The following is a 24485-nucleotide window of genomic DNA, read 5'->3' as shown; positions in this document are numbered from 1 at the left end:
CTGTGAAAACTGGTTGTGGTTCATAAACTGGCCTTTGGGAATCTTGTGTAGTGTGTCAAAAGAACAAACTTAAGCTCACATCCTAATTTTGTTGCTTTCTACAATATGTGAATCTGGATAGTTAACTTCACTAAGCACAGTTCGCCTCACCTGTAACATGGGGATACTGTTGCCTCCTTCACAGAACTGTTAAGAATAAAATCAGATAATATATGTAATACATGATTTAGGGTCACATATACACTTAGGGCTCAATGAGTACAGCTGTTAAGTGTTATCATAGACAGATAAGGTGCTGCATTCAAATGTTTGACACTAGAGCAAAATTCTATGTTTAAAGGCAGAAGCATGTTACTAAAGAGAAACATGTAAGCACATCCAAAGGTGTTCTTTAGCGTGGTAAAAACGTTACCCATGTTGGCCCTGAAGAGGTCACAGGACAAAGGCAATGAGTCAAGTGTACAGAAATAAATTTACGCACAGGAAAAGAACCAAGAGTTTTTTTCTAAATTCTCTTTGTAGCCTTATCCTAGCTCAGATCCTAAATCTGTTTAGTCCAAAGAATCTATAGCAAATTCATTCTCTTTATTCTGAAAGAATAAGCACTTGATTAAAAGCTGAAGAATAGCTTAGACGTTGAGATTTTGCTACACTAATTTCAGGTCAGGGCCCAAGTTCATCACCAGTAAGTATAATGTGCCGAGAAATAGGAATAAGAGAAACAGAGAAAAGAAAAAGCGATAGAGACAGTGAAGTAAAAATATAAATGTAGAGTGCTATGAGAGAAGATACTTTCTTCAGTGCGTCAAAATTGACAGCAAATTTTCAAGGACATTTTTCTCACAAGTCTTGAAAACTCTCTACTGTTGACTTTTCAGACATTGTAATAAGAACAATTAGAATATAACAGAATGTTTCCTGGGCAAAATGAGGGAGAAAAAAGAGTGGGTTTTTAAAAGAAGCTTAAACATCTAGCCATGGCATATGTAAGATTAAACCTTTTTTATTTTAAAAATTCTATTTCTATAACTTACAGATCTTGCATTGGCATTCCTAGTATACTTACTCTTAGGAATCATTCTGACAGTGCATTTAAGCTTTCCAGATGTTTTACCTGTCATTCTACCAAAGTAAGCCTTTGTTTAAAATGTAAAATACGATAGCAATGATAGGTGGCAATGACTCCCCAGGCTGACTCAAAAGTAACTCTAACAAAAATATGTGTATTAAATAACATTGTATGCATGATGCTAGCTAGCTCAACTGTATTTAATGCTGTCTACTTTGTTTATATTACAAATTAGTTACAAAAGACCTCTCAGCAGCTCCATAAATAAAGAAGTTAACCATACTCTTATTGGAAGGACGAACAAAATTCACTTTCTGAAGAAAACAATCTGACAGTGTGTGTGTGTGTGTGTGTGTGTGTGTGTGTGTGTGCGCGCGCGCGCGCGTTTGTGTAATTAGTTGGGGGCAAATATAGATAGTGTGGGGAGAGAGGAAATTATTTGATTTGAGATTGTCAAACTGAATATGTGTTAAACAATCATCTATGTCTTTTTTTTTTCCTTTTTTTTTTTTTTTTCCCGAGATGGAGTCTCACTCTGTCACCCAGGCTACAATCATCGTGCAGTGCTATGATCTTGGCTCACTGCAAGCTGTCACCTCCCATGCTGAAGCGATTCTCATGCCTCAGCCTCCCAAGTAGCTGGGATTACTAGCTACTGAAACCAGCTACTTTTTTTTTTCTATTTTTTAGTAGAGACGAGGCTTCACCATGTTGGCCAAGCTGGTTTTGAACTCCTAGCATCAAGTGATCTGCCTGCCTTGGCCTCCCAAAGTGCTGGGATTATGGGCATGAGCCACAACACCTGACCTATGCCATTTTTTTTAATAAGCCCTTTGCCAGCATATGCAATGCAATGGAGAAGCCAAGGTGCAGTTGTAACATGTCCTGTAAATTTCTGTCAGTGGAGCCCTTAAACAGTAACTTTGTTACATTCCTGAGGCATTTTTCATGTACTTTTAGAAACAAATATACAATTAGTGATCAATCATTAACTCTTCAGAGGTAAAAGGAAATAGAATCATGACTTCTTTTTATTCTGACTCAGAATCTTGAAAATCTTAATTTTCATTTTTACTGATTGCCAACAGTTTGAATGAATAAGACTTTCTGCTCAAAGGTATAGAAAAAATACACAGATAAAGACACAAATAAATACATACCCATGAAGAGAAATATTTAAACCTCCCAGTGATACTGTGACACCTTAAGACAGACAATTACAATCATCAAATTTTGTGAAAGTCAATGAAAAAATCAATTTCCTGGACCCAGTTACAACATCAATGGTCATTTGTTTCATGACCATTTTCATTATTATCTGAATTCCACTGTATTTAAACTCTGTCTACAGAGTTAGGGAATGAACAGTTTGTCCCTAGATAGCTCTCCATCTTATGTCAGGATAGAAGAAAAATTACTTTCCAGGAAATCAGCCATAGCTGTGTTCTGATGTCAAGTTTTACTATTATAATTCTGAATGAATCAATTTTCTCTTTTGTTTTCTTTCTTTTGGTAGTATGGTATGCTTATATGAAGAGCAATTTATTTTTGGTTGAATCAGTTGCTTTTTCGCTAAACTACAAGTTATATGTCAATTTTTTGTACATACCTTAGTTCTTTTCAAAATTTGTCATGATTCCATAAACCGTTTTCTATTTCCCTACTTTTTTCCAAACACTTTGGCTTTATAGCGATTTAACTCAAGGTTTTTATTAGCTGTTTGTTTTCCTGGTGTCCCTTTTAATGACCAGCAAGGACTAACTGGAGCTGCAGAATCTTCAACAGCTGCCTTGAGAATCCGTTCATTTTGTGAATTTCCATAGTACATTTTTATGCATATGTTCCCTACTACGCTGAAGTAGTGAGTATAAAATTGGTTTCATTTCAGGATCCCCAGCCCTGGCATACATACATTAAAGATTTACTAAGGAAATGAGTAAGCAGAAGAAAGAAAAGAAGAAAGGAAAGAAGGAAGGAAATAGATGTTTACCTTATTTGACTTTTTTTTTTTTTTTGAAAGAAAGAGAAAGAGAAAGGGGGAGAGAGAACAAATCCTTATTTGAATTAATAAAAGATTAAAAAACATGAGTGGTAGATGATTATTTAGTGGCTGCTGGATTTTACAAACTTAATTTTTGTTGCTTACTAATTTCAGTTTCCCCATCTGCGTTTGGTGAGTTTTACAGATAATCAAGTGGACATGTGCACAGATCCTGGTACCAATGGAACAGTTTTCACCTGTCTTCACAACAGACCATATGCAAAATGACTCAAATGAGGAGCCATGCCAAGCCATTTCTGTTCACTTTACAAATTTAAGAATAATCAAGGTTTAAAAAATTTTTTTAATGACCTGCAATCTTTCTTTTAAATAAAGCAACTCCTTGGTTTGGTATACTACAGAATATTTAACTATTTTCAGACACATGGAACTTATCATATGAAAATAATTAAGTTTATGTTATATGCAGGTAAATGCTCCGCCCTGCTCAAAGAGTACGTTCATTTCTTTTTACATTTTGAAGATGAGCACGATTCAATATCATAACATTTCTTAAATCAGAAGCACTTGTTGACACACAACACAGCTATGTAGTTTTGGTAAGAGGAAGAGGAAGAGAATGTGGCTTTTCTTTCTGAAATAAAAGCTCCCCAGGGCTGGAAGCGAAAGCCATATGAATGGGAGGGATATAACAGGGAAAGCAAAATCAGAGCATTCAATACAAGGCTTTGGGACATAAACCCTGCCTCTACTTCTCTAGAGAGAGCCTTCCTACGAGATAACCAAAACAATGAAGCAGAGAGGTTGGTAAAATGTTTGTGCCTCTTCCCGAGTCCCAAATACATGTATATCATATGGGATGGTAATTAGAAACTAAAACAAAACCACCGCTGCATTTGGTCCCCAGAGACCCTATCAGGTTATGGCATTGGTTGAAAATACCTGAATATCCTGGCAGATACCAAGATCCCGGCTGTGCCTAGTGAAAAATATTGTCATGCATATGAACAGGTGGACTTAAGAGTACTCTTGGTTCAGATGTAGCAAGGTGATGTCCATCTGGGAATTTCTATTTCTGTTTAGACTCTAGACACATCCCAAAGGAAGATGAGTCAGTGACTGACTGAGTTTGCCTACAAAGAGAACCCCATGTAGATTTCACCACAGTAATTTTCTTCTGTAGGCTTCTGAAACAGCCACGTTATTATGATTTCCCTATAGAAAGCCCAGTCAAAGGTTGCAGAAGTTGTTTGGGCTTCACCCTCTCTAAATGACTTGCAAATTTATTCAAACACAATATGAGGAGATGCTTTATTTGTTGAAATAACTGTCTGCAGTGTCCTGCACTAAAGGGTGAGGTACATCAAGCAGAAATATGGACAGAAATACATTGGTTTCGAAACCCATAAATCCTTATTTGAATCTGCCAACCTGAAAGCCACATAGAGCCCACATAAACTATTTTTCCTAAATGCTACATCTGATTAAACCATACCATTAAATGACAGCTGAACTTTAACATTAATATGATATTATTTAAATAACCACATGCATTTTTTTACACTAAAAATGATGAATGATTTCTAGACAGCTCAATTGACATAAAGCAGGAGGACTCTTTAATAAGATTTGACAAAATGGAGACATTTGCAGAATATTCGTTACAGCTCACGACGCAGGAGCCCTCCCAGGGAAGCAACAGAGGTTTTTCCCTCCCCTTCCTTTCTTTTTCATTGTCTATAGGCACTGAAGCATTCCTTTCAATCGCCACTTTCCTTCTCTGTGAATTCTGAGTTTTTCTTAGGCCATTTACATATTACTCTTAATCAGAGAATTTGGTGGCTTATGATTCTGAGTTAAGGGGGGGCGGTTCAAGAAAAGGAGAGGGAATGTCACATTACGCCAGCCTTGGCTGGAAATGTCCCAAGAACTGTAGGCTTGCTACTGGTCAGGCTGCTTAGAAAAATCTTATCAGCCTTGAAGACCAAACCACTAGACATTTGATTGGTTCTTATGCAATAAATCTGTAACACAGCAAATATACTTTTAGCAAATTATTGTATATGGATATGTGATCGGAGAAGACTTCAGTTATTTTTAGATGGTTGTCTCTATAGTATCAACTACAAAGATTTCCTTCTTTAAAATTCTAATTAAGCCATTCCAGAGGCCATTCTCAATGTTTCTGGTTGGTTCACTTTTCTAGCCACAGTTCCAAACTGACAGTCATGCTAGATGATATTTTTATTTAGTAGATTCTGAATGTAAAATAACTTCAGGCTGAATGTACTTATAAGAACATTACCTACATTCATTCATTTATTTTCTCATCCTATTTAGCATATTTTCTGTCAATCAAAGTTGAGTCACACATATAAAACAGGAACGTTTGTTCGCTAACTCAATGAATTCACATTATTCAGATAATCTTGATACTTTATAAATCATCTTTAAGTGCATACATAAAACAGAAATGTTTCCCCAAACAGCATCACTTTAAGAAATGAAAACAAGGCAACAGAGAGAGCAAAGCTAATAGCAAGTGTGCTCCTGAAAATGGCAGGTCTGTATTCCCTCCATGAGAACAAGGCCATGGAAATAGAAAATAAAATCAGCATGCTCCTGCCATGGGGCCTTCCTCAGGCTATAAAAAAATACTTCATGTCTAACCCTAATTTTTTCCATAGCTTGAGGTTACCCCCCTTGCTCAAGCCTTCTCTCTAATCTATGTTAATATGTGTCCCTGTCCAAACAAGAATTAATATCCGTGCTCTGTTATTTCAAAAGGGTCCTGACACAGGATACTAAGAACAGAAGCTCAAATGCCTGTAATATGCCCCGTTGCAACTGAATGACAACATAGTATTTTAAAAAAGAGACAGAGAGAAAGATAGATCCCTACCTTGCTCTTACCTTCGCAACATCCCCGTCAGAATCCTGGAGCTTTTTCCCAAATTAGAATCTGTTTCCCGAAGCTACGAGGAGAACAGCAATGTTAAAACAAAACAAAAAGTTCATGCAATTGGATTATTCCTAAAGTGCATGGCAAGTGACAATTTATTTCATGATAGAAAATCCAAACAATAAAAATGTTCAAATATACAAAAATAAATACATTTCTGACAGCTACACAAACTTGGAAAATTCTTAGATTTGGAGAATGACATGTGAGGGGTAATCCTGGAAGCTTTGAGCTGGGTACTAGAACCGGACATAAAAGCAAAGCACAGGCTGAAAAAGTTTCATATACATTTGGTAATTCATCTCCAACTTATGAATGTGCAAAGTCCTAAAAACATTAACAAAAATGAACTGTGGAAAGAAGACCACCAATAATTTTACAGTTTTCACTCTAAAGGATGGACGTACTCCAAGATCTCCCTCAGTGACCATCTCCTCTATAAGAAGTAACTAAAACACTCCCCTGGGAGCATTCTAGGATGGAGACATAGAGTCAGCTGCTATTTCCTCCATCTCAGCCTCTTTCTTTTACTTTGCACAGATCTTATGGCCTCTTTCACCTTAGAGACACACATCTACCCAATTGCTATTGTTTATGTCCCAGTGCCTTTCATTTATGTCTTCATTTACTGAATATGTGAAAAAACTGTATCACTTGTACTTACTCTTTCACGTGCTCGCTGTATCTTTTCTCTGTCATGACTAAGGTTTTCCAACATCTCCTGACCAATTTGCTCTATAAAAAAGAAAATTTGATTAAGGAAAAATAACTTGAAGCGCATATGAGAATAACTTTCAGAAGTACCAAAATGACATAAAAATGTTAAAGTAGCATGCATTATACATCAGACACATATTTCAATTCATGTATTTGAAAAATATAAACAGTATTGGATAAATTTACTTATTTATATTAGGTATAATTAGATATTTGACCTGTAGAACATAGCCAACACGAGAATAATGATTTAGAGGTGATGTCTTGCCCAGGCCACACCAGCAAATATCAGCAAAGGTGGAGGAGATCTAAGGTCCATTAGTCTATTTTGCCATCATGGAATTTCGCTGTTGGTTTTTACAGGTTGTAAGTAATGTTAATGATTCTGCTTTCCCTTTCCCTTTTCATTTTGCTATGTATGTCAGGCTCCATTTAGAACAATTTTAATTTTAGTGTATTCACCCTGCATACGTAATCCTCGTACGCTCACTGACTGTAGCTTACAGTTAGTGAAACTATCTTTAGGCTTCTGTTTCCTTCGAGGCAAAGGCTCATTTAATGTGTTATCAGGGGCTGTAGGTACTTGAGTCAACTCAAGGTGAGGTGCATTCCTTCTCAAGTAGTTGAGGGGAGCTCATGCTGGAGACAGTGTTTTCACCCCAGAACTTTGAAACCCTTGCACTATTATAGGCAATTTAGAACATTCATTAAAAAGCCACACTGCTGAGTTCTAATGACATTTTCCTGTGCCATGATCATACATTTGGTTGACACTAGGCAGTCTCTTCTCCAACTGTAGACCATTTTACAAGTCAGTAGGTAGGGCCTGACCTCACAAATATCCAGCTGCTTTGAACAAATCGTTTTCAGACTCGTTCTCCATTACCTGGGAGGTGCCTTATTCCATACTAGAAGGATGCCAATTGATCCGCCTCTCTTATAATCTTGGCCACCTGTCTGACTGCCTCGTTTTACATCTCTCTCTCCTTTTCCCTCTTGCATTGTCTCTTTACTCATACCTACCTATAACAGTCGTTTCTGACTTATTAACATATAGAAGTATTCAAACAAGCATCTATTATAAAAATAACAACAAATAATTTAATGAAGTCAGTAAGAAGTCACCACGGTAGTTATTTGGCTCATATATGCAGACTGCTAGATTTTTTTTTTTAAAGAACACCCTAAAAATGTAGAGCAGTAGTTAGGCAACACTGAGAGCTGTGGCTGTGAACTCACACTGCCTGAGCTAACATCCCAGCGCCGGCTTTTACTAGCTGTGTGGCTAACTTCATTGTGCCTCAGTTTATCCATCAATGAGAATCATAATAATAATAGTACTACATCATGAGATTGTTATAAGAGTTTGATAAGGTAATTCGGTCACAATATTTAGCACAGGGACTGGCCTACAACAATAAGCATTTATTGAATGATGACTGATTGATATAAAAACATCAATGGACGATTATGACTTTGACATTCTCCTATCTTAGTTGTGTTGTTGCTCACTTGAACTGCAATTTTATTTACAGGATGAAATGCCTGTCTTGCCTTTCTCACCAAGTTGGTCCAATGAGATAACCTAAGTAAAAATGTTGTGGAAGCCATAGGGTCCCATAAAAAGCCATGTCATGATGTAGAATGTAAGAGTCAGAGCATTCAGCAAATAATCATTGAGTCTCCACTGCGTGCCAGGTACAAGTGCCAGGGATATGGCCAGGAAACGACAAGTGTTTGCATTCATGGAACTTCCATGCCAGTAGCGAGGATTAAGCAGTTAAAGAACTGTTATAGAAGAGTTACAGACAAGTGTTAACAGAAGAGTTTGCATTTCAAGGCACTTCAGAAAAAGCACTGCATAGTCCCTTAACGACAGAAAATCCAACTCATAGAAAAACAATTACATACACTATCATAAATATATTTTTGACAGCATACAAATTTTTAACATTCTTTCCTAGTACATTGGCTCCTCTTAGAGTCATTTCAGCTCTTTATTATTAACCCCATACAATTTATCCTTAAGGTAAAATTGAGTAAGATATGTGGCTCCCAGAGGAAGTATCACAGAAGTGGAAGATGATATCAATAATGGAGAAGAGGGAAACAACTAAAGTTGAATTTTTTTCTTTTGTTGCATGACAATATTCAACTTTGTCATGCTGTTATTACTTTTACATTGGATTTCTTTTATCAACATAATATAGCAATTATAATTCATTTTTCACTTAAAACCTTTAATATATATGAGCACCATGAATACTGTAATTATTTCAGCAAAATACCATTTATATCATATTTTCTCCTGTTCAGATTGATGGTATTATCACATGTAATCTAAAACGAAGAGGAGGTCAGGTGCAGTGGCTCACAACTGTAAATTCCAGCACTTTGGGAGGCTGAGGCGGGTGGATCACCCGAGGTCGAGAGTTCATGACCAGACTGACCAACGTGGAGAAACCCCATCTCTACTAAAAATACAAAATTAGCCGGGTGTGGGGGCACATGCCTGTAATCTTAGCTCCTCAGGAGGCTGAGGCAGGAGAATCACTTGAATCCTGGAGGGAGAGGTTGCAGTGGGCCGAGATCACTCCATTGCACTCCAGCCTGGGCAACGAGAGTGAAACTCCATCTCAAATAAATAAAATAAAATAAAATAAAACGAAGAGGAAATAGACTATTACTATTGTGTCTGTGGCCAGTATAGTAACCCCAGTAGGTATCTGTGGAAAGAATGAAGAAGTAAAAGAATTAAATAAAGTATGTGTAAGGTTTGTGACCTATTCTTGCTCTGGAGAAGTCAACATCAGAAAGCAGGTAATAGATTCATCATCCTATCAGGTTCACTGAGGGGAAAGTTCTACTCTGAATGGACCTATAGTCTGCTGCTGAAGGAATCAACGAACAAGAAGTGAAGATTTGGGTCTTTTCAGGAGTTATAAACCACTCCCACAATCTCCTTGCCTCCCCAGATGTAGCTCAGCATCTCAAGTACTAACTCCATCTAGCAAGAGAAGACATTGGCAACAGTGTCTGCCTCCTGCTCTTAACACCCAAAGGTCATGCAGTGTTGGAAACACAATTCTTTTTCATTTTTTACGTGCTGTCTCCCATTTCAAGGCTCTACTAAAGAAAATTTCAGTCCAAATATATCACAATGATTACTATTATGGAATGACAAATAATTCATGTAAAGAAAGTTATTTGGGTTTTTATTTTTCCACCGTGGGGCCCATGTTTCTAGTCAAACCAAAACAAAACAAGATAACAAATTAGAGGGGATTATTTTTAATACAGACTATCTTCGGTTTTGTGAGTATTTCATTAAATAATTAGAAACATTGTTAGGTTTATTTTTCTTGAATAATTTAACTTAAGATGTAAGCATTCACCAAAAACACCAAAAAAGAAAGAACACTAGCTCAGAGGCCTAAGGCAACGGCAGATGTAATATTTGAATTTTCAGTTCTTTAACTTCCATAGTGCCTTAAGAATAGAACAGCCATACTGCTGCTTTTGCAGTATTTGAGAAATCATAAATTTTATAAATATTGTACTTGTTGACTGCGAGGGTCTTCTTGAGATTAAGAAACAATGGGAACTGTAACAAGAAATAAAAACTGATGCTGTATGCTGGAATTCTACATGCCAGTATGAGCATGATAAATGAATTCCTGGAAGGAAGAGTTCCTTCCTGCACTTCTCTCCTTTCCACAGGGGTCTTGGGAATCATCCTTGGAGTAGAGCTCTCAAACACATGAATTTTTGTTTTTACAGTTACCCAGAATCAGTCATATCCTTGATCCATAGCTCCCTTTTTATAGGGAAACACATGTGCAATCTTACTCTCCAATCTTTGGGAAGACATACACAATAGGTATTGAATGCTTTCCTGCCCTATAATGAAATAGAGGAAGAAGCAGACAACTTCAAATCTAGCAACATACGTCCTGAAGGACTGGCCTGACATCATGAAAATAAGACTTCATTTGATCAGCTTATATCACTGAAAGCATCATGTCTCTCCACTCATAAAATAATAATGCCATTGGAACAACAGTGTAAGTCTACCTTAAGACTAACATGAATAAACACTTTTTTAATAAAAAACTTATTAGACCTGTAGTTTGGAGGTGAGCAGTTTAAAATATTCTCTAAGAAATCAGGACTCACTGAAGCTCACATCATGTTATAAACTGGCTGAAAGGGAAGGAGCCTCAAATCTAATTCACCAGTAAATATCCCATTTGATACACTCTAAATATTTAAAAATATTTAAAATTAAATATATAAAAAAAGCATTATGCTACACAAAGGACAGTCTCCAGAAGACAGTGATTATCCTCAGCACACCTATATTTATTTAATTTTCTTTTTATAAATTTTGTTAAGAATGTAGTTTCCAACAAATTATCTTAACAAGTGAAAACAGCAAGTTGGGCCTTCCTTAAAGAACTAAGAGAAAATAAGGTTATCTTCTGGCACTTGAAAACTTCACCAGCAATGTTAGTGGCAGGTGGAAGGCATTCACAGTTATACCACTATTGTTTGCATATAGGGACTTTTATGAAGTGTAGCAGTTCTGCAAAAGAGCTATGCTGAAGCGTGTGTTTTCATATGTGTATTGCAGAACATCAATCAGACAGATGAAAAAACTTGAAGTGATATTTCCTAACAATTTGGAGCACTGAATTTTGAACAGGACTCGGAAACTTCTGGCCAGTGAGTCTAATAAAGGTAGAAAACTTGCTGCTTCAAGAGGCAGAGGGATGGATTCACATATAGCTTTCTCAGGAGGGATATGATCATGGAGTGGTTGGGTCAGTCCCTCTTTAGCATTTAGCATACCTTCCTGGGCACTGCCTCTGCTATCACACACTGAATAGCTAGGTTATCCTCTATACTGATGTCACTCAGGCATAAAGAGTCTTTTGAATTTCTGATACCTGGAAAAATAGGACAATGGAAAACAGCTCTTCACATCTTTAATTATTTGACAACCTAAGACATGTGAGGAACTTCTGTTTCCAGTTAGGATGTAGAAAGATGCCATAGAAAGATGCAAATGATGGAAACAAGAAAATGCAGACAAAATAGTCACCAAACTTTCCTGGAGGAAGTAAATAGATGGGAAAAAGCTCTGATGAATTCTAGAGAGAAACAAGTGCTTCATGTGTGAGCAAACAGTTGTGGCAACTTTGATACCAACTTTGACATAGTGCAAGTGCCTGTTCTGAGAATGAGCCTGACATAAATGCAATTTATAGGGATGAGAGAAATCATCAGGCATTAAATGATGATTTAGGCTTACAAAACAGAATGGAATCTAGATGAACTCTAAACACAAAAACAAATTGCTTGGTCTGATATTTCTCCCTAAATCTTCAAATTTGCCAAATAAGAGGCAATAAAGAAGGAGCTGGTCGGTAAAGAGAAATCACATATTCCCACACATTCTTGTGTGCTTATATTTTAAGACGCTGTCAGAGTTGAATCTAAAGGTGAACTAAAAAATATCTGAAACTGCAGATCACTCCCAGCTCAAACACTGACAATATGTTTTGTTTGTTTGTTTTTAAGAAGCGGCATAAACACAGGTTGGGAGTACGCTAATCACAGATGAATCCAATCTTACTACAGCTTCAGCTCAGCACCAACTCAACTTTTGGGAGAATCTGATCCTTCTATTATCTAAATACAAGATAGAGTAAAATGTTTTTAGAGGAAAACAAACCCAGGGTGTTATATTTCAGATTTTCTTGTTCTTTTTTATATAATGTGTGGAATACTATAAAATTATAACATGCCAAAAGGCATGAAAGAATAATCATCAAGAGAAAAATGCAGTCTATATGAGTAGACCAATAGATTCTAGTCACTACTGTTAGCAGACAAAGATTTTAGAACTATTATAATTGTGTTAAAGAATTTATAAGAAAAGATAAACATAATTGCTGAAGGTATGAGTTTATCAAGAGACAAATGGAAACTCTAAAAAGAAACCAAATAAAATTCGAGTGAAAAAAAAATTAAAATTAATTCACTACGTGTACCAGATAGAATATCCTTTACTATAGAATGAAAGATCACTGAACATAAATATAATTAATAGAAACTATCCAAACTGAAGGAGGAAAAAAAGTTAAAAAAATGAACACAGCATCAATAACTTGTGAGATTATAACAAGTGGTCTTACACACATGTTATCAGATTCCCAGAAAAAGAGATTATTAGAGACAAAAAAATAGTATGGAATAAATATCTGAAGAATTGTCAAACTTTTCCGATTTGTATTTTTTTAAAAAGCTAATCCACATACCAAAGAAGTTTAACAACCTCTGAGCAAGAGAAATATGATAAAAAACATACCTGCTTATCTCATAGTCAAATTTCTGAAAATTAAAGATAAATTTAAAATCTCGGCTGGGTGCGGTGGCTCATCCTGTAATTCCAGCACCTTGGGAGGCCAAGGCAGGCAGACCACCTGAGGTCAGGAGTTCAAGACCAGCCTGGCCAACATGGTGAAATCCCATCTACTAAACATACAAAAATTAGCTGGGCATGGTGGTGGGCGCCTGAAGTCCCAGTTACTCTACTCGGGAGACTGAGGCATGAGAACTACTTGAACCCAGGAGGAGGTGGTTGCAGTGAGCTGAGACTGCATCACTGTACTCCAGCTCTCAAAAAAAAAAAAAAAAAAAAAAATCTTAACAGTGGAACAAAAGACACATTCAGGAGAGCAATAATAAGAATAAGGCTGAATTTTCACCAGAGACAATATAAACACACAATGGAACAATGTTCTAAGGTGCTAAAAGAAAAAATAAAAGGTCATTCTATTATTCCATATCCAGCAATAAAAGCCTACAAAAATTCAGGTGAAATAAAGATATTTTTTGATAACCAAAAAGTATTACCCAGCAGAAGTAAGCTGCAGATAATGTTAAGGGAAATTATTCAGGCTGAAGGGAAATCACACTAGATGGAAACCCAGATGTACAAGAAAGAATGATGAACACCAGAAACATAAAAGCAGGCCAGGTGCGGTGGCTCATGCCTATAATCTCAGCACTCTGGGAGGCTGAGGTGGGTGGATTACTTGAAGCCAAGGGTTCTTGATCAGGCTGACCAACATGGCAAAACTCTGTCTCTACTAAAAAATACAAAAATTAGCCAAGTGATGGGGTGCGCCTATAATCTCAGCACTTTGGAAGGCCGAGGAGGGCAGATCACTTGAGGTCAGGAGTTTGAGACCAGCCTGGCCAACTTGGTGAAACCTCATAGCTACCAAAAAACACAAAACCTTAGCCATGCATGGTGGCACATGCCTGTAGTACCAGCTATTCTGGAGGCTGATGTGGGAGAATCAGCTGAACCCAGGAGGCGGAGGTTGCAGTGAGGCGAGATCGTGCCACTGCACTCCAGCTTGGCTGACACAGACAGACCCTGTCTCAAAAATAAATAAAAAAATAAAAATAAAAGCATTTTTCTCTTATATTCTTTCAAACAGCTTAAAATAAAAATAGCGATAACATATGCAGACGCAAAATGTATGAAAACCATAGCACAAAAGATGAAGAGGAGGTAAACAGAAGTATACTGTTGACTGGCTCTTGACTTATATGTAAAGTGGCATATTTATTTAAGGTAGACTGTAATAAATTAGGGATAAAAGCCTTAATTTCTGAGTTTCTCCAATATAATACAGTATCCACTAGCCACATGGGGCTATTTAAACTTAAATTAATAAAATAAAATAAGACTTTAGTTTCTCAGTAGCACTATCCACATTTCAAGTGGTCAGTACCTACATGTGGTTAGTGCCCACTGTATTGGAGAATGAGGAAATACAACCATCTCTAAAATGATCTCCAAATTCTCTTGTCTTTAAGACTCACTCAAAGAAATCAAGAAGTGTTCACTTGGGGTTTAATTTAGGTAAAAATTCCCTTTCTCTGGGCCTCAGTTTCCTTAAATGTAAAATGAGTCTTAGACTAGATGATCTTTAGTGTCCCTTCTGGCTTTAAAATATTAGAACTCAGGCTGGGCGCGGTGGCTCATGCCTGTGATCCCAGCACTTTTGGGAGGCTGAAGTGGGTGGATCACAAGGTCAAGAGATCGAGATTATCCTGGCCAACATGGTGAAACCCCGTCTCTACTAAAAATACAAAAATTAGCTGGGCATGGTGGCGTGTGCCTGTAGTCGCATCTACTCAGGAGACAGAGGCAGGAGACACTTGAATCCGGGAGGCACAGGTTGCAGTGAGCTGAGATCACGCCACTCACTGCACTCCAGCCTGTGCCACAGAGTGAGACTCCATCTTAAAATAAATAAATAAATAAAAGAATTCAGTGACTCTAAACACTGAATGCCTCTTTTTCTCCATAGAGCATATAAGTAAACTAGAGCATGGGGCCAAATTAGGTTCACAGATGTATTCCCATCCTGCCCCCAGAATAAAGTTTTTAAAAACCTGAAACAACAGAAACTTAAATGCTTTTAAGCAGATCACATTGTTTCCATTTTGCTTAAGTACTCAACATTAGGCTGCTTCCTACAGTAGCCTGCTTGGCCGCTGAGGACATTAGCATTTACTATGTACTATAAAATATTTACAGGCACTTTGATGATGACATTATTAAAAAATTATACATTCATATCAACTGAAGGTAAACTTAACGCATTTTTAAAGAAATACAGTGAAAGACCATGCCTCTGTGTGTGTGTGTGTGTGTGTGTGTGTGTGTCTGTGTGTGTTTAAGCAATTATGAGATAACATTACCTTCGCAGCAGCTGAGTATGTATTCTATTTTGCTTTAAGATGATCAAATCTATCATTAAGCAATTAAAAAAATCATCAGTGCTACTTTCATCAAAGTCATAGTAGCAGAACCTCCCCTTAGTTACCTGGTTTGCTGCAGACAATTAACAAACGCTATTCCCAGAGCCCTCAGACATCAGTCAATGAAGCTGTGCTACCAGTAATGATGCTCGGGAATGAGCAGGTACTATGTAAATTGAGGTTGTTAAACAAAAGGAACCATGTTAATTACAGCTCCATTCAAAAACGAGAATGAATCCATTCTATTCTATAAAATGAGACTTGAGCAGCAGGAAGGACATCCCTTTTTCACAATTCAGTAAAGCCTGTAAAAAGCCAGGAGATGAAGCAGCAGAAAACCTGAATGGGCAAAACTGTCAAAACACATTCCAAAGGCTCACTTGTGGAATTTACCAAACAAGTATTTACTTAACAGACAAGGGAGACGTGTTCAGCGTCATCCAGCTCTCCAGGGTAAATGAATTACTCATTCTAAAAAAACAAAAAGTGCTTAAAGAATTGAGAAGTGACTAGAAAGTAATTAGAAAGGCTTTTTAGAAATCATTCTGAGCTGAGTTAATCACTATCTGTACTCTTTGTGAACTCTGCACACTTTGCTATCACTGAATGTATAGCTTTTTAATTATCTGTTTATTTGAGAAGTCACTATTGGGTGGACCGCAGGACTTACGTGGCTAGCAAACGTGTTTTGCTTTTATGAAACACTATTTTAAGCATTTTTGAGCCAGTTGGCAATCACAACAAAAAAATTTTTCAACAGGAGGTTTCATATAAAATGATAAACTTCTAGTTTCTTTTGAAATTTGGAATATCTGGCAACACTGAGTTCCCATTCCCACTTGGTAAACACAGGCTGGAACTGAGTTACAGCTTCTCTCTTTAGAAGAGCCAGGTTCTATCCAGTTTGTCACCTCCCTACTGGCTTGTTTCACTCATTTCTGTTCTCTGCTTGGCTGCCGAAGGAATAGATGTTTGTGGCTCCTTGCTTAAATGTTCTTTTCCATTAGACTCTAAATGACTTTAAAGATGAGGCCATGTCTCCTTCTTGGTATACGCTGCATTTTAAGAGGCAGTATAGGACATATGCAGGTGCTCAGGAAATTTTTGTTCATTGGAATCACTCAACTTAAAAATAAGGTCAAGTCCTTTATACATTTATACAAATAGAATACAAAATTTTTAGAACAAATGTGGGCTGTAAAAGTAATGGCGCAAGTGAGCTGGGCATGGTGGCTCATGCTATGAATACCAGTGCATTTTGGAGGCTGAGCTGGGAGGATCACTTGAGGCCAGGAGATTGAGACCATCCTGGGCAACATAATGAGATCACCGTCTCTTAAAAAAGTAAAAATTAGCTGGGCGTGTCGAGGCATGCCTGTGGTATCAGCTACTCAGGAAGCTGAGGCAGGAGGATCACTTGAGGTCAGGAGATTGAGCTGCAGTGAGCTATGACTGCCCCACTGCACTCCAGTCTGGGTGACAGAGAGAGACCCTGTCTCTTGGGAAAAAAAAAAAAAAAAGTAATTTAGCAAATGAACAAACTAGAATGCAGGAAGTTGGGAGGTGGAGATCTCCAAGATCACCCCAATCATGTTGCTAATTACCCACAGAGCCACAACCATGATCCTAAGTCTCCTGACTCCTATGCCTTTGATCTTTGCATTAACAACAACCAAAACAAATTAAAAACAAAACAAACATGCGTCACAATGTAGAGGACAAGGCATCCTAATACTAAACTATTTTTGTTGTTCAGTTTTAAGGCACACACACACACACACACACACACACACACACACTATACTGTTCTTTGATGTATAAAAGTTTTTAACTTTCATAAAGTCTAATCTGTATTTTTCTTCTGTTGCTTGTACTTTTGGTGTCATACCTAAGAATCCACTGCCAACTTCATCCAACTTCATGCCACGAAGGTTTTTCTCTATATTTTCTTCTAAGGGTTTTATAGTTTACGTTCTTAGACTTAGGTCTTTGATCTATTTTTATTTAATTTGTATGTATTATATATGTGTGAGATGGGGAGGTGGCAGAGAATATTTTTGATTCATACAAAATATTTAGAACTCATCTGGAAGAAGTTGAAGTTACTGTCTTCTTCTTCTTCTCCTTCTCCTTCTTCTTAGACAGAGTCTTGCTCTGTCACCAGGCTGCAGTGCAATGATGTGATCTCTGCAACCTCCACCTCCCAGGTTCAAGCAATTCTCCTGCCTCAGCTTCCCGAGTAGCTGGGACTACAGGCACACGGCACCATGCCCAGCTCGTTTTTATATTTTTAGTAGAGACGGGATATCACCATGTTGGCTAGGATGGTCTCGATCTCTTAATCTTGTGATCCATCCGCCTTGGACTCTCAAAGTGCTGGGATTACAGGAGTGAACCACCATGTCTGGCCTATTGTCTTCTTATACCTCTTATACTAAAAAAAAAAAAAATCTAATTTGTGCCCCAACTCAAAGCCTGGACAAATGTTTACACTGACTCATAAATATAAAATGTTATGTTTTATATAGTATTTTTATATATCTTAACTCTTCTGAGCACACAGAAAGAAATAAGATATCTAGGTTAAAATAGGAGAAGAAACTATAGATACACTGAATAGATGGAAAAGGTAACGTTATTAAGCCTGAAAAACAGGACAATGGATACAAGAAGAGAACAGACCTTACACTTAAAGGCTGCTATATTTGAGCTGTAAGAAACACAAAGTTTTTACCTAAAGGACTGTATTAGCCTGTTCTCACATTGCTATAAAGTAAACCCCTGAGACAGGAAAGAGATTTAACCGTCTCATGGTTCTGCATGTTGTAACAGGAAGCACAGTGGCTTCCGCTTCCGGGGGAGGCTTCAAAGAGCTTTAAGTCATGGCAGAAAGCGAAGTGGGGACAGGCATGGCTTACTTGGCAGGGGCAGAATCAAGAGAGTGAGGGGAAAGTGCTATCCACTTTTAAACAACCTGATATTGTGATAATTCACTTGCTATTAGGAGACCGGCACTGTCGGGATGGCACTAAACCATGAGAGACCACTCTCATGATCCAATCCAATCACCTCCCACCAGGCCCCAGCTCCAACATGGGGGGTTAAAAATTGAACCTAAGATTTTTGTGGGGACAAAGATCCAAACCATATCAAGGATGATTAACATTCAAGAAATACCTGGTAGGAAATCATGAGGAGGGAAAATTAAGAAAGTGAGAAGACTGACATTAAAGGAGCCTTAAGATTAGAGAAATAAAGTTTATAGACTGGTGGTGGCTGATGCCTGTAATCCCAGCACTTTGGGAGGCTGAGGCAGATCAAGGATCACTTGAGCCCAGGAGTTTGAGATAAGCCTGGGCAATGGAGGGAAATCCTGCCTCTAAAAAACAAAAACAAAAACAAAATCAGCCAAGTGTGGTATGCTCCTGTATATCCCCAGTCACTCAGGAGGCTGAGGCAGGAGGATTGCTTGAGCCCAAGCATTCTAGACCAGCTTGAGTGACAGAGAAAGATCCTGCTTTTTTTTTTTTTTTTTTTTTTTTTTTTAAAAAAAAAAAAAGATTTGGAAAGAAAAATTCAGAGAGGTAAATCAGTTTATTGAATTTTTCAACAAAATATCATTTCTTCTATTCAGTTATATAACCCTGAGGACAAGGTCAACAAACATATGCCATGCACGCCACATCTCCTAAACATCAAACAGCTGGCAGGTATCATCAATCAATCACAGTGTCCTGAACACAACTTACAACACACCCTCTCCTTGAAACACCCCAGGCAGTCAAGCAGCTGATCATGGTTGGCACAGGGGGTAAGACCCATTTGCTATCCTGGGTCTACGGCACTGGGATCTTTTCTCAATTGACAACAGAAACTTGACAAATGGTAATTGTTTGAGTTCTCCACTTCTCAGCTTCTAGCTAGTGTTCTCATTCTCAGATTTTCTGCATATATTTGCTTTAAAGACCTAAGTGAGATGACTGCAATTTGAAGGTCACAGACTCAGGCAAAGATTCTCATTTGCTAGTGTGTACCAGAATCATCTAGGAAACTTTTAATAAACAGAGTTGTGCAGCCCTTATTATAGGCTAACTAATTCCCTAGATATGGAGCATGGACATGTATACTTAAAAAAATGTCTGTCAGTAGGCTGGGTGTGGTGGCTCACGCCTGTAATCCCAGCACTTTGGGAGGCTGAGGTGGGCAGATCATGAGGTCAGGAGTTTGAGAGCAGCCCCCCAACATGGTAAAACCCTGTTTCTACTACAGATACAAAAAAAAATTAGCCAGGTGTGGTGGCATGCACCTATAATCCCACCTACTGAGGGAGCTAAGGCAGGAGAATTGCTTGAACCCAGAAGGTGGAGGTTACAGTGAGTTGAGATTGCACCACTACACTCCAGCATGAGTGACAAAGCAAGACTCCATCTCAAAAAAAAAAAAAAGAAAGTCTGTCAGTCATGCCAAATGCCACTGGCCTTCATTCTTCAACATTTTCTAGTCCAACATACCTGGCCCTGGGACTGACCTTTATCCCTTTAGTTCTGGGCCTTTGGTACTCATAAGATTTACTTAAATTATGAAAAAAGGAATACATCTATACAGTTTTAGGCTGCTTTCAAGAACAAAATTTGTCATGTTTCTTAGTTTGTCTTTTTCAAAGACCACCATTACATTTCCTTTCCTTCCTAATTAAAAACATTTTTTTTTTTTTTTTTTTGAGACGGAGTTTCGCTCTTGTTACCCAGGCTGGAGTGCAATGGCGCGATCTTGGCTCACCGCAACCTCCGTCTCCTGGGTTCAAGCAATTCTCCTGCCTCAGCCTCCCGAGTAGCTGGGACTACAGGTGTGCGCCACCATGCCCAGCTAATTTTTGTATTTTTAGTAGAGACGGGGTTTCACCACATTAGCCATGATGGTCTCAATCTCTTGACCTCGTGATCTGCCTGCCTCACCCTCCCAAAGTGTTGGGATTACAGGCATGAACCACCACGCCAGCCAAGGAGTTACATTTCTAGGACCCTGGACAAGATGGATGAATAGGAACAGCTCTGGATTGCAGTTCCCAGTGAAAACACAGAGGGTGAATGATTACTGCATTTCCAAATAAATTTTTACTGCACACAGACCACGAGATTCCCAGGTGAAAAAGCATCACAAGTCTCCAGCACAGCTGTTTCAGCCGGTGCAGTGGGTCTCCGCACAAAAACTCACACAAATCTGGGTGCCATTTCAACTGGTGCCTGGAACGCCTTGGAGACAGTCACCTGTTCAGCTGAAAAAAAGGGGCCTGAAACAGACAGCCAGGTGATCTGGCTTGGCTGGTCCCACCTCCACAAAGACTAGCAATCTGAAATGCTCTGGACTGAGAGTTTCACAGCAAGCACAGCTGGACCCGGGATGGATCAGCTCTGTGGGGGGAAGGGCATCCACCATTACTGAGGCAGTCTGCAATTACTGAGGCAGACCCCCATTACCGAGGCAGTTTTAACTATACCTCTATAAACAAAACTGCAAGGAAGTTCACACAGCAGCTGGGCAGAGCCCACAGCAGCACGGCAACACCTCTGCTGGCAGACTGTGGCTAGGCTACCTCCTTGCTGGGCAGGGCATCCCTGAAAAAAGGCAGCAGCATGACAGAAACTTATAAATAAAGCCCCACCTTCCCAGGACCGAACAGCTGGGAAAAAAAGTCATTTATGAGTTCCGCTGCAGCAGACTTAAACGTACCTGCCCAGCAGCTCTGAAGGGAATAACGGAGCTCACAGCTCACCACTTTAGCTCCTATAAGGGACAGACTGTCTCCTCAAGTAGCTCCCTAACCCCCATATATCCAAAGAGTCACAGTAAAGGAGAGCTCAGACTGACAGCTGGCGGGTAGCCCTCAGGGACAAAGATAACAGAAGAAGAAACTGGCAGCAACCCTTACTGTTCTGCAGCCACTGCAGGCGATCTCTCGGCAAGCAAGGTCTGGAGTGGACCTCCAGCAGTCCTACAGCAGGGGGCCTGACTGTTAGAAGGAAAACTAAAAAACAGAAAGAAATAACTTCAACATCAACAAAAAGGACGTCCACTCAGAGACCCCATCTGAAAGTCACCAACTACAAAGACCACAGGTAGATAAACCCACAAAGATGGGAAGAAACCAGTGCAAAAAGGATGAAAACACCAAAACCAGAATGCCTCTCCTGCAAGGGATCACAACTCCTCACCAGCAAGGGAACAAGGCTAGATGGAGAATGAGTCTGATGAATTGACAGAAACAGGCTTCAGAAGGTGGGTAATAACAAACTTCTCTGAGCTAAAAGAACGTGTTCTGACCCAAAGAAAAGAAACTAAGAATGCTGAAAAAAGGTTTCATGAAATGCTAATGAGAATAAACAACTTAGAGAGGAATATAAAGGAATTGATGGAGCTGAAAAACAACACGAGAACTTCACAAAGCATACATTAGTTTCAATAGCTGAATCGACCAAGCAGAAGGAAGGATATCAGAGATTGAGGATAAACTCAATGAAATAAAATGAAAAGGCAAGATTACAGAAAAAAGAGTGAAAAGAAATGAACAAAGCCTCCAATAAATATGGGATTATGTGAAAAGACCTAATGTACGTTTGATACGTATACCTGAAAGTGACGGAGAGAATGAATCCAAGTTGAAAAACACTCTTCAGGATATTATCCAAGAGAACTTCCCCAATCTAGCAAGACAGGCCAATATTCAAGACCAGGAAATATGAAGAACACCACAAAGATATTCCTCAAGAAGAGCAACCACAAGGCACATAATCGTCAGATTCACCAGGGTTGATATGAAGGAAAAAATGCTAAGGGCAGCCAGAGAGAAAGGTCAGATTACTCACAAAGGGAAGCCCATCAGACTCACAGCGGCTCTCTCAGCAGAAACCCTACAAACCAGAAGAGAGTGGGTGCCAATATTCAACACCCTACAAGCCAGAAGAGAGTGGGGGGACAATATTCAACATCCTTAAAGAAAAGAACTTTCAACCTAGAATTTCATATCCAGCCAAACTAAGCTTCATAAGTGAAGGAGAAATAAAATCCTTTACTGACAGGCAATTGCTCAGAGATTTCATCAGCACCAGGCCTACCTTACAAGAGCTCCTGAAAGAAGCCCTAAACATAGAAAGGAATAACCGGTACCAGCCACTCCAAAAATGTACCAAATGGTAAAGAGTATCAACACAATGAAGAAACTGCATCAACTAATGTAAAAAAAAAAAAAAAAAGAGGTGGCATCAAAATGGCAGGATCAAATTCACACATAACAATATTAACCTTAAATGTAAATGGGCTAAATGCCCCAATCAAAAGACACAGACTGGCAAATTAGACAAAAAGTCAAAACCCATCAGTGTGCTGTATTCAGGAAACCCATCTCATGTGCAAGGATACACACAGGCTCAAAACAAGGGATGGAGGAAGATTTACCAAGCAAACAGAGAGCAAAAAAAATCAAGAGTTGCAATCCTAGCCTCTGATAAAATAGACTTTAAGCCAACAAAGATCAAAAGAGACAAAGAAAGGCATTACATAATGGTAAAAGGATCAATGCAACAAGAAGAGCTAATGATCCAAAATATATATGCACCCAATACAGGAGCACCCAGACATATAAAACAAGTTCTTAACAACCTACAAAGAGATCCCACACAATAATAGTGGGAGACTTGAGAAATCCACTGTCAATATCAGACAGATCAACGAGACAGAAAATTAACAAGTATATCCAGGACTTGAACTCAGATCTGGACCAAGCAAACCTAATAGATATTTACAGAACTCTCCACCCAAATCCACAGAATATACATTCTTTTCAGTACCACATCTCACCTCTAAAATTGACCACATAATTGGAAGTAAATCACTCCTCAGCAGATGTGAAAAAAAAAAAAAAAGGAAATCTCAGACCACAGTGCAATCAAATTAGAACTCAGGGTTAAGAAACTAGCTCAGAACCACACAACTTCATGGAAACTTAACAACTGGCTCTTGAATGTTGACTGGATAAACAATGGAAAGGCAGAAATAAAGATGTTCTTAGAAACCAACAAGAACAAAGACACAACATACCAGAATCTCTGGGACACATTTAAAGCAGTGTCTAGAGGAAAATTTATAGCAATAAACACCCACATGAGAAGCGAGGAAAGATCTAAAATTGACACCCTATCATCAAAATTGAAAGAACTAGAGGAGCAAGATCAAAAACACTCAAAAGCTAGCAGAAGACAAGAAATAACTAAGATCAGAACAGAACTGAAGGAGATAGAGACACAAAAAACCCTTCAAAAAATCAATAAATCCAGGAGATGGTTTTTTGAAAAGTTCAACAAAATAGACCACTAGCCAGAATAAAAAAAGAAAAGAGAGAAGAATCAAATAGATGCAATAAAAAAAGATAAAGGAGATATCACCACAGATTCCACAGAAATACAAACTACCATCAGAGATTACTACAAAGAACTCTATGCACATAAACAAGTAAACCTGGAAGAAATGGTTAAATTCCTGGACACTTGCATCCTCCCAAGCCTAAACCAGGAAGAAGTTGAAACCCTGAATAGACCAATTACAAGCGCTGAAGTTGAGGCAGCAATTAATAGCCTACCAACCAAAAAAAGCCCAGGTCTAGATGGGTTCACAGCTGAATTCCACCAGACATACAAAGAGAAGGTGGTAACACTCCTTCTGAAACTATTCCAAACAATCCAAAAAGAGGGAATCCTTCCCAAATCATTTTATGAGACCAACATCATCCTGATAACAAAACCCAGCAGAGACTCAACAAGAAAAGAAAACTTCAGGCCAATATCGATGATGAACACAGATGTAAAAAATCTTCAATAAAATACTGGCAAACCAAT

At 38.5% G+C, this 24485-nt stretch overlaps 1 protein-coding gene across 7 annotated transcripts in view; it reads right to left on the bottom strand.

The window, feature by feature from the left end:
* The window catches only part of VTI1A (vesicle transport through interaction with t-SNAREs 1A), a 374621-nt gene that overhangs the window by 142391 nt on the left and 207745 nt on the right, over window positions 1-24485 (bottom strand). For 4 of the 7 annotated variants that reach the window (XM_032281113.1, XM_032281116.1, XM_032281117.1 and 1 more), the window contains 2 exons: window positions 6698-6768; window positions 5985-6046 (listed from right to left, as the gene is read on the bottom strand). In XM_032281113.1, coding sequence (XP_032137004.1) covers window positions 5985-6046; window positions 6698-6768 — 133 coding nt within the window. Of the gene's footprint in view, window positions 1-5973; window positions 6047-6697; window positions 6769-24485 lie in introns of all 7 variants that reach the window. The other 3 variants (XM_032281118.1, XM_032281120.1, XM_032281119.1) reach the window with 1 other exon arrangement.

Source organism: Sapajus apella, unplaced genomic scaffold (assembly GCF_009761245.1).
Source record: "Sapajus apella isolate SASKATOON/1434 unplaced genomic scaffold, GSC_monkey_1.0 scaffold13, whole genome shotgun sequence".
NCBI classification, from domain to species: Eukaryota; Metazoa; Chordata; class Mammalia; order Primates; family Cebidae; genus Sapajus; species Sapajus apella.
Note: the sequence above shows the minus strand (reverse complement) of the source record. Positions and strands in the feature narration are given on the sequence as shown.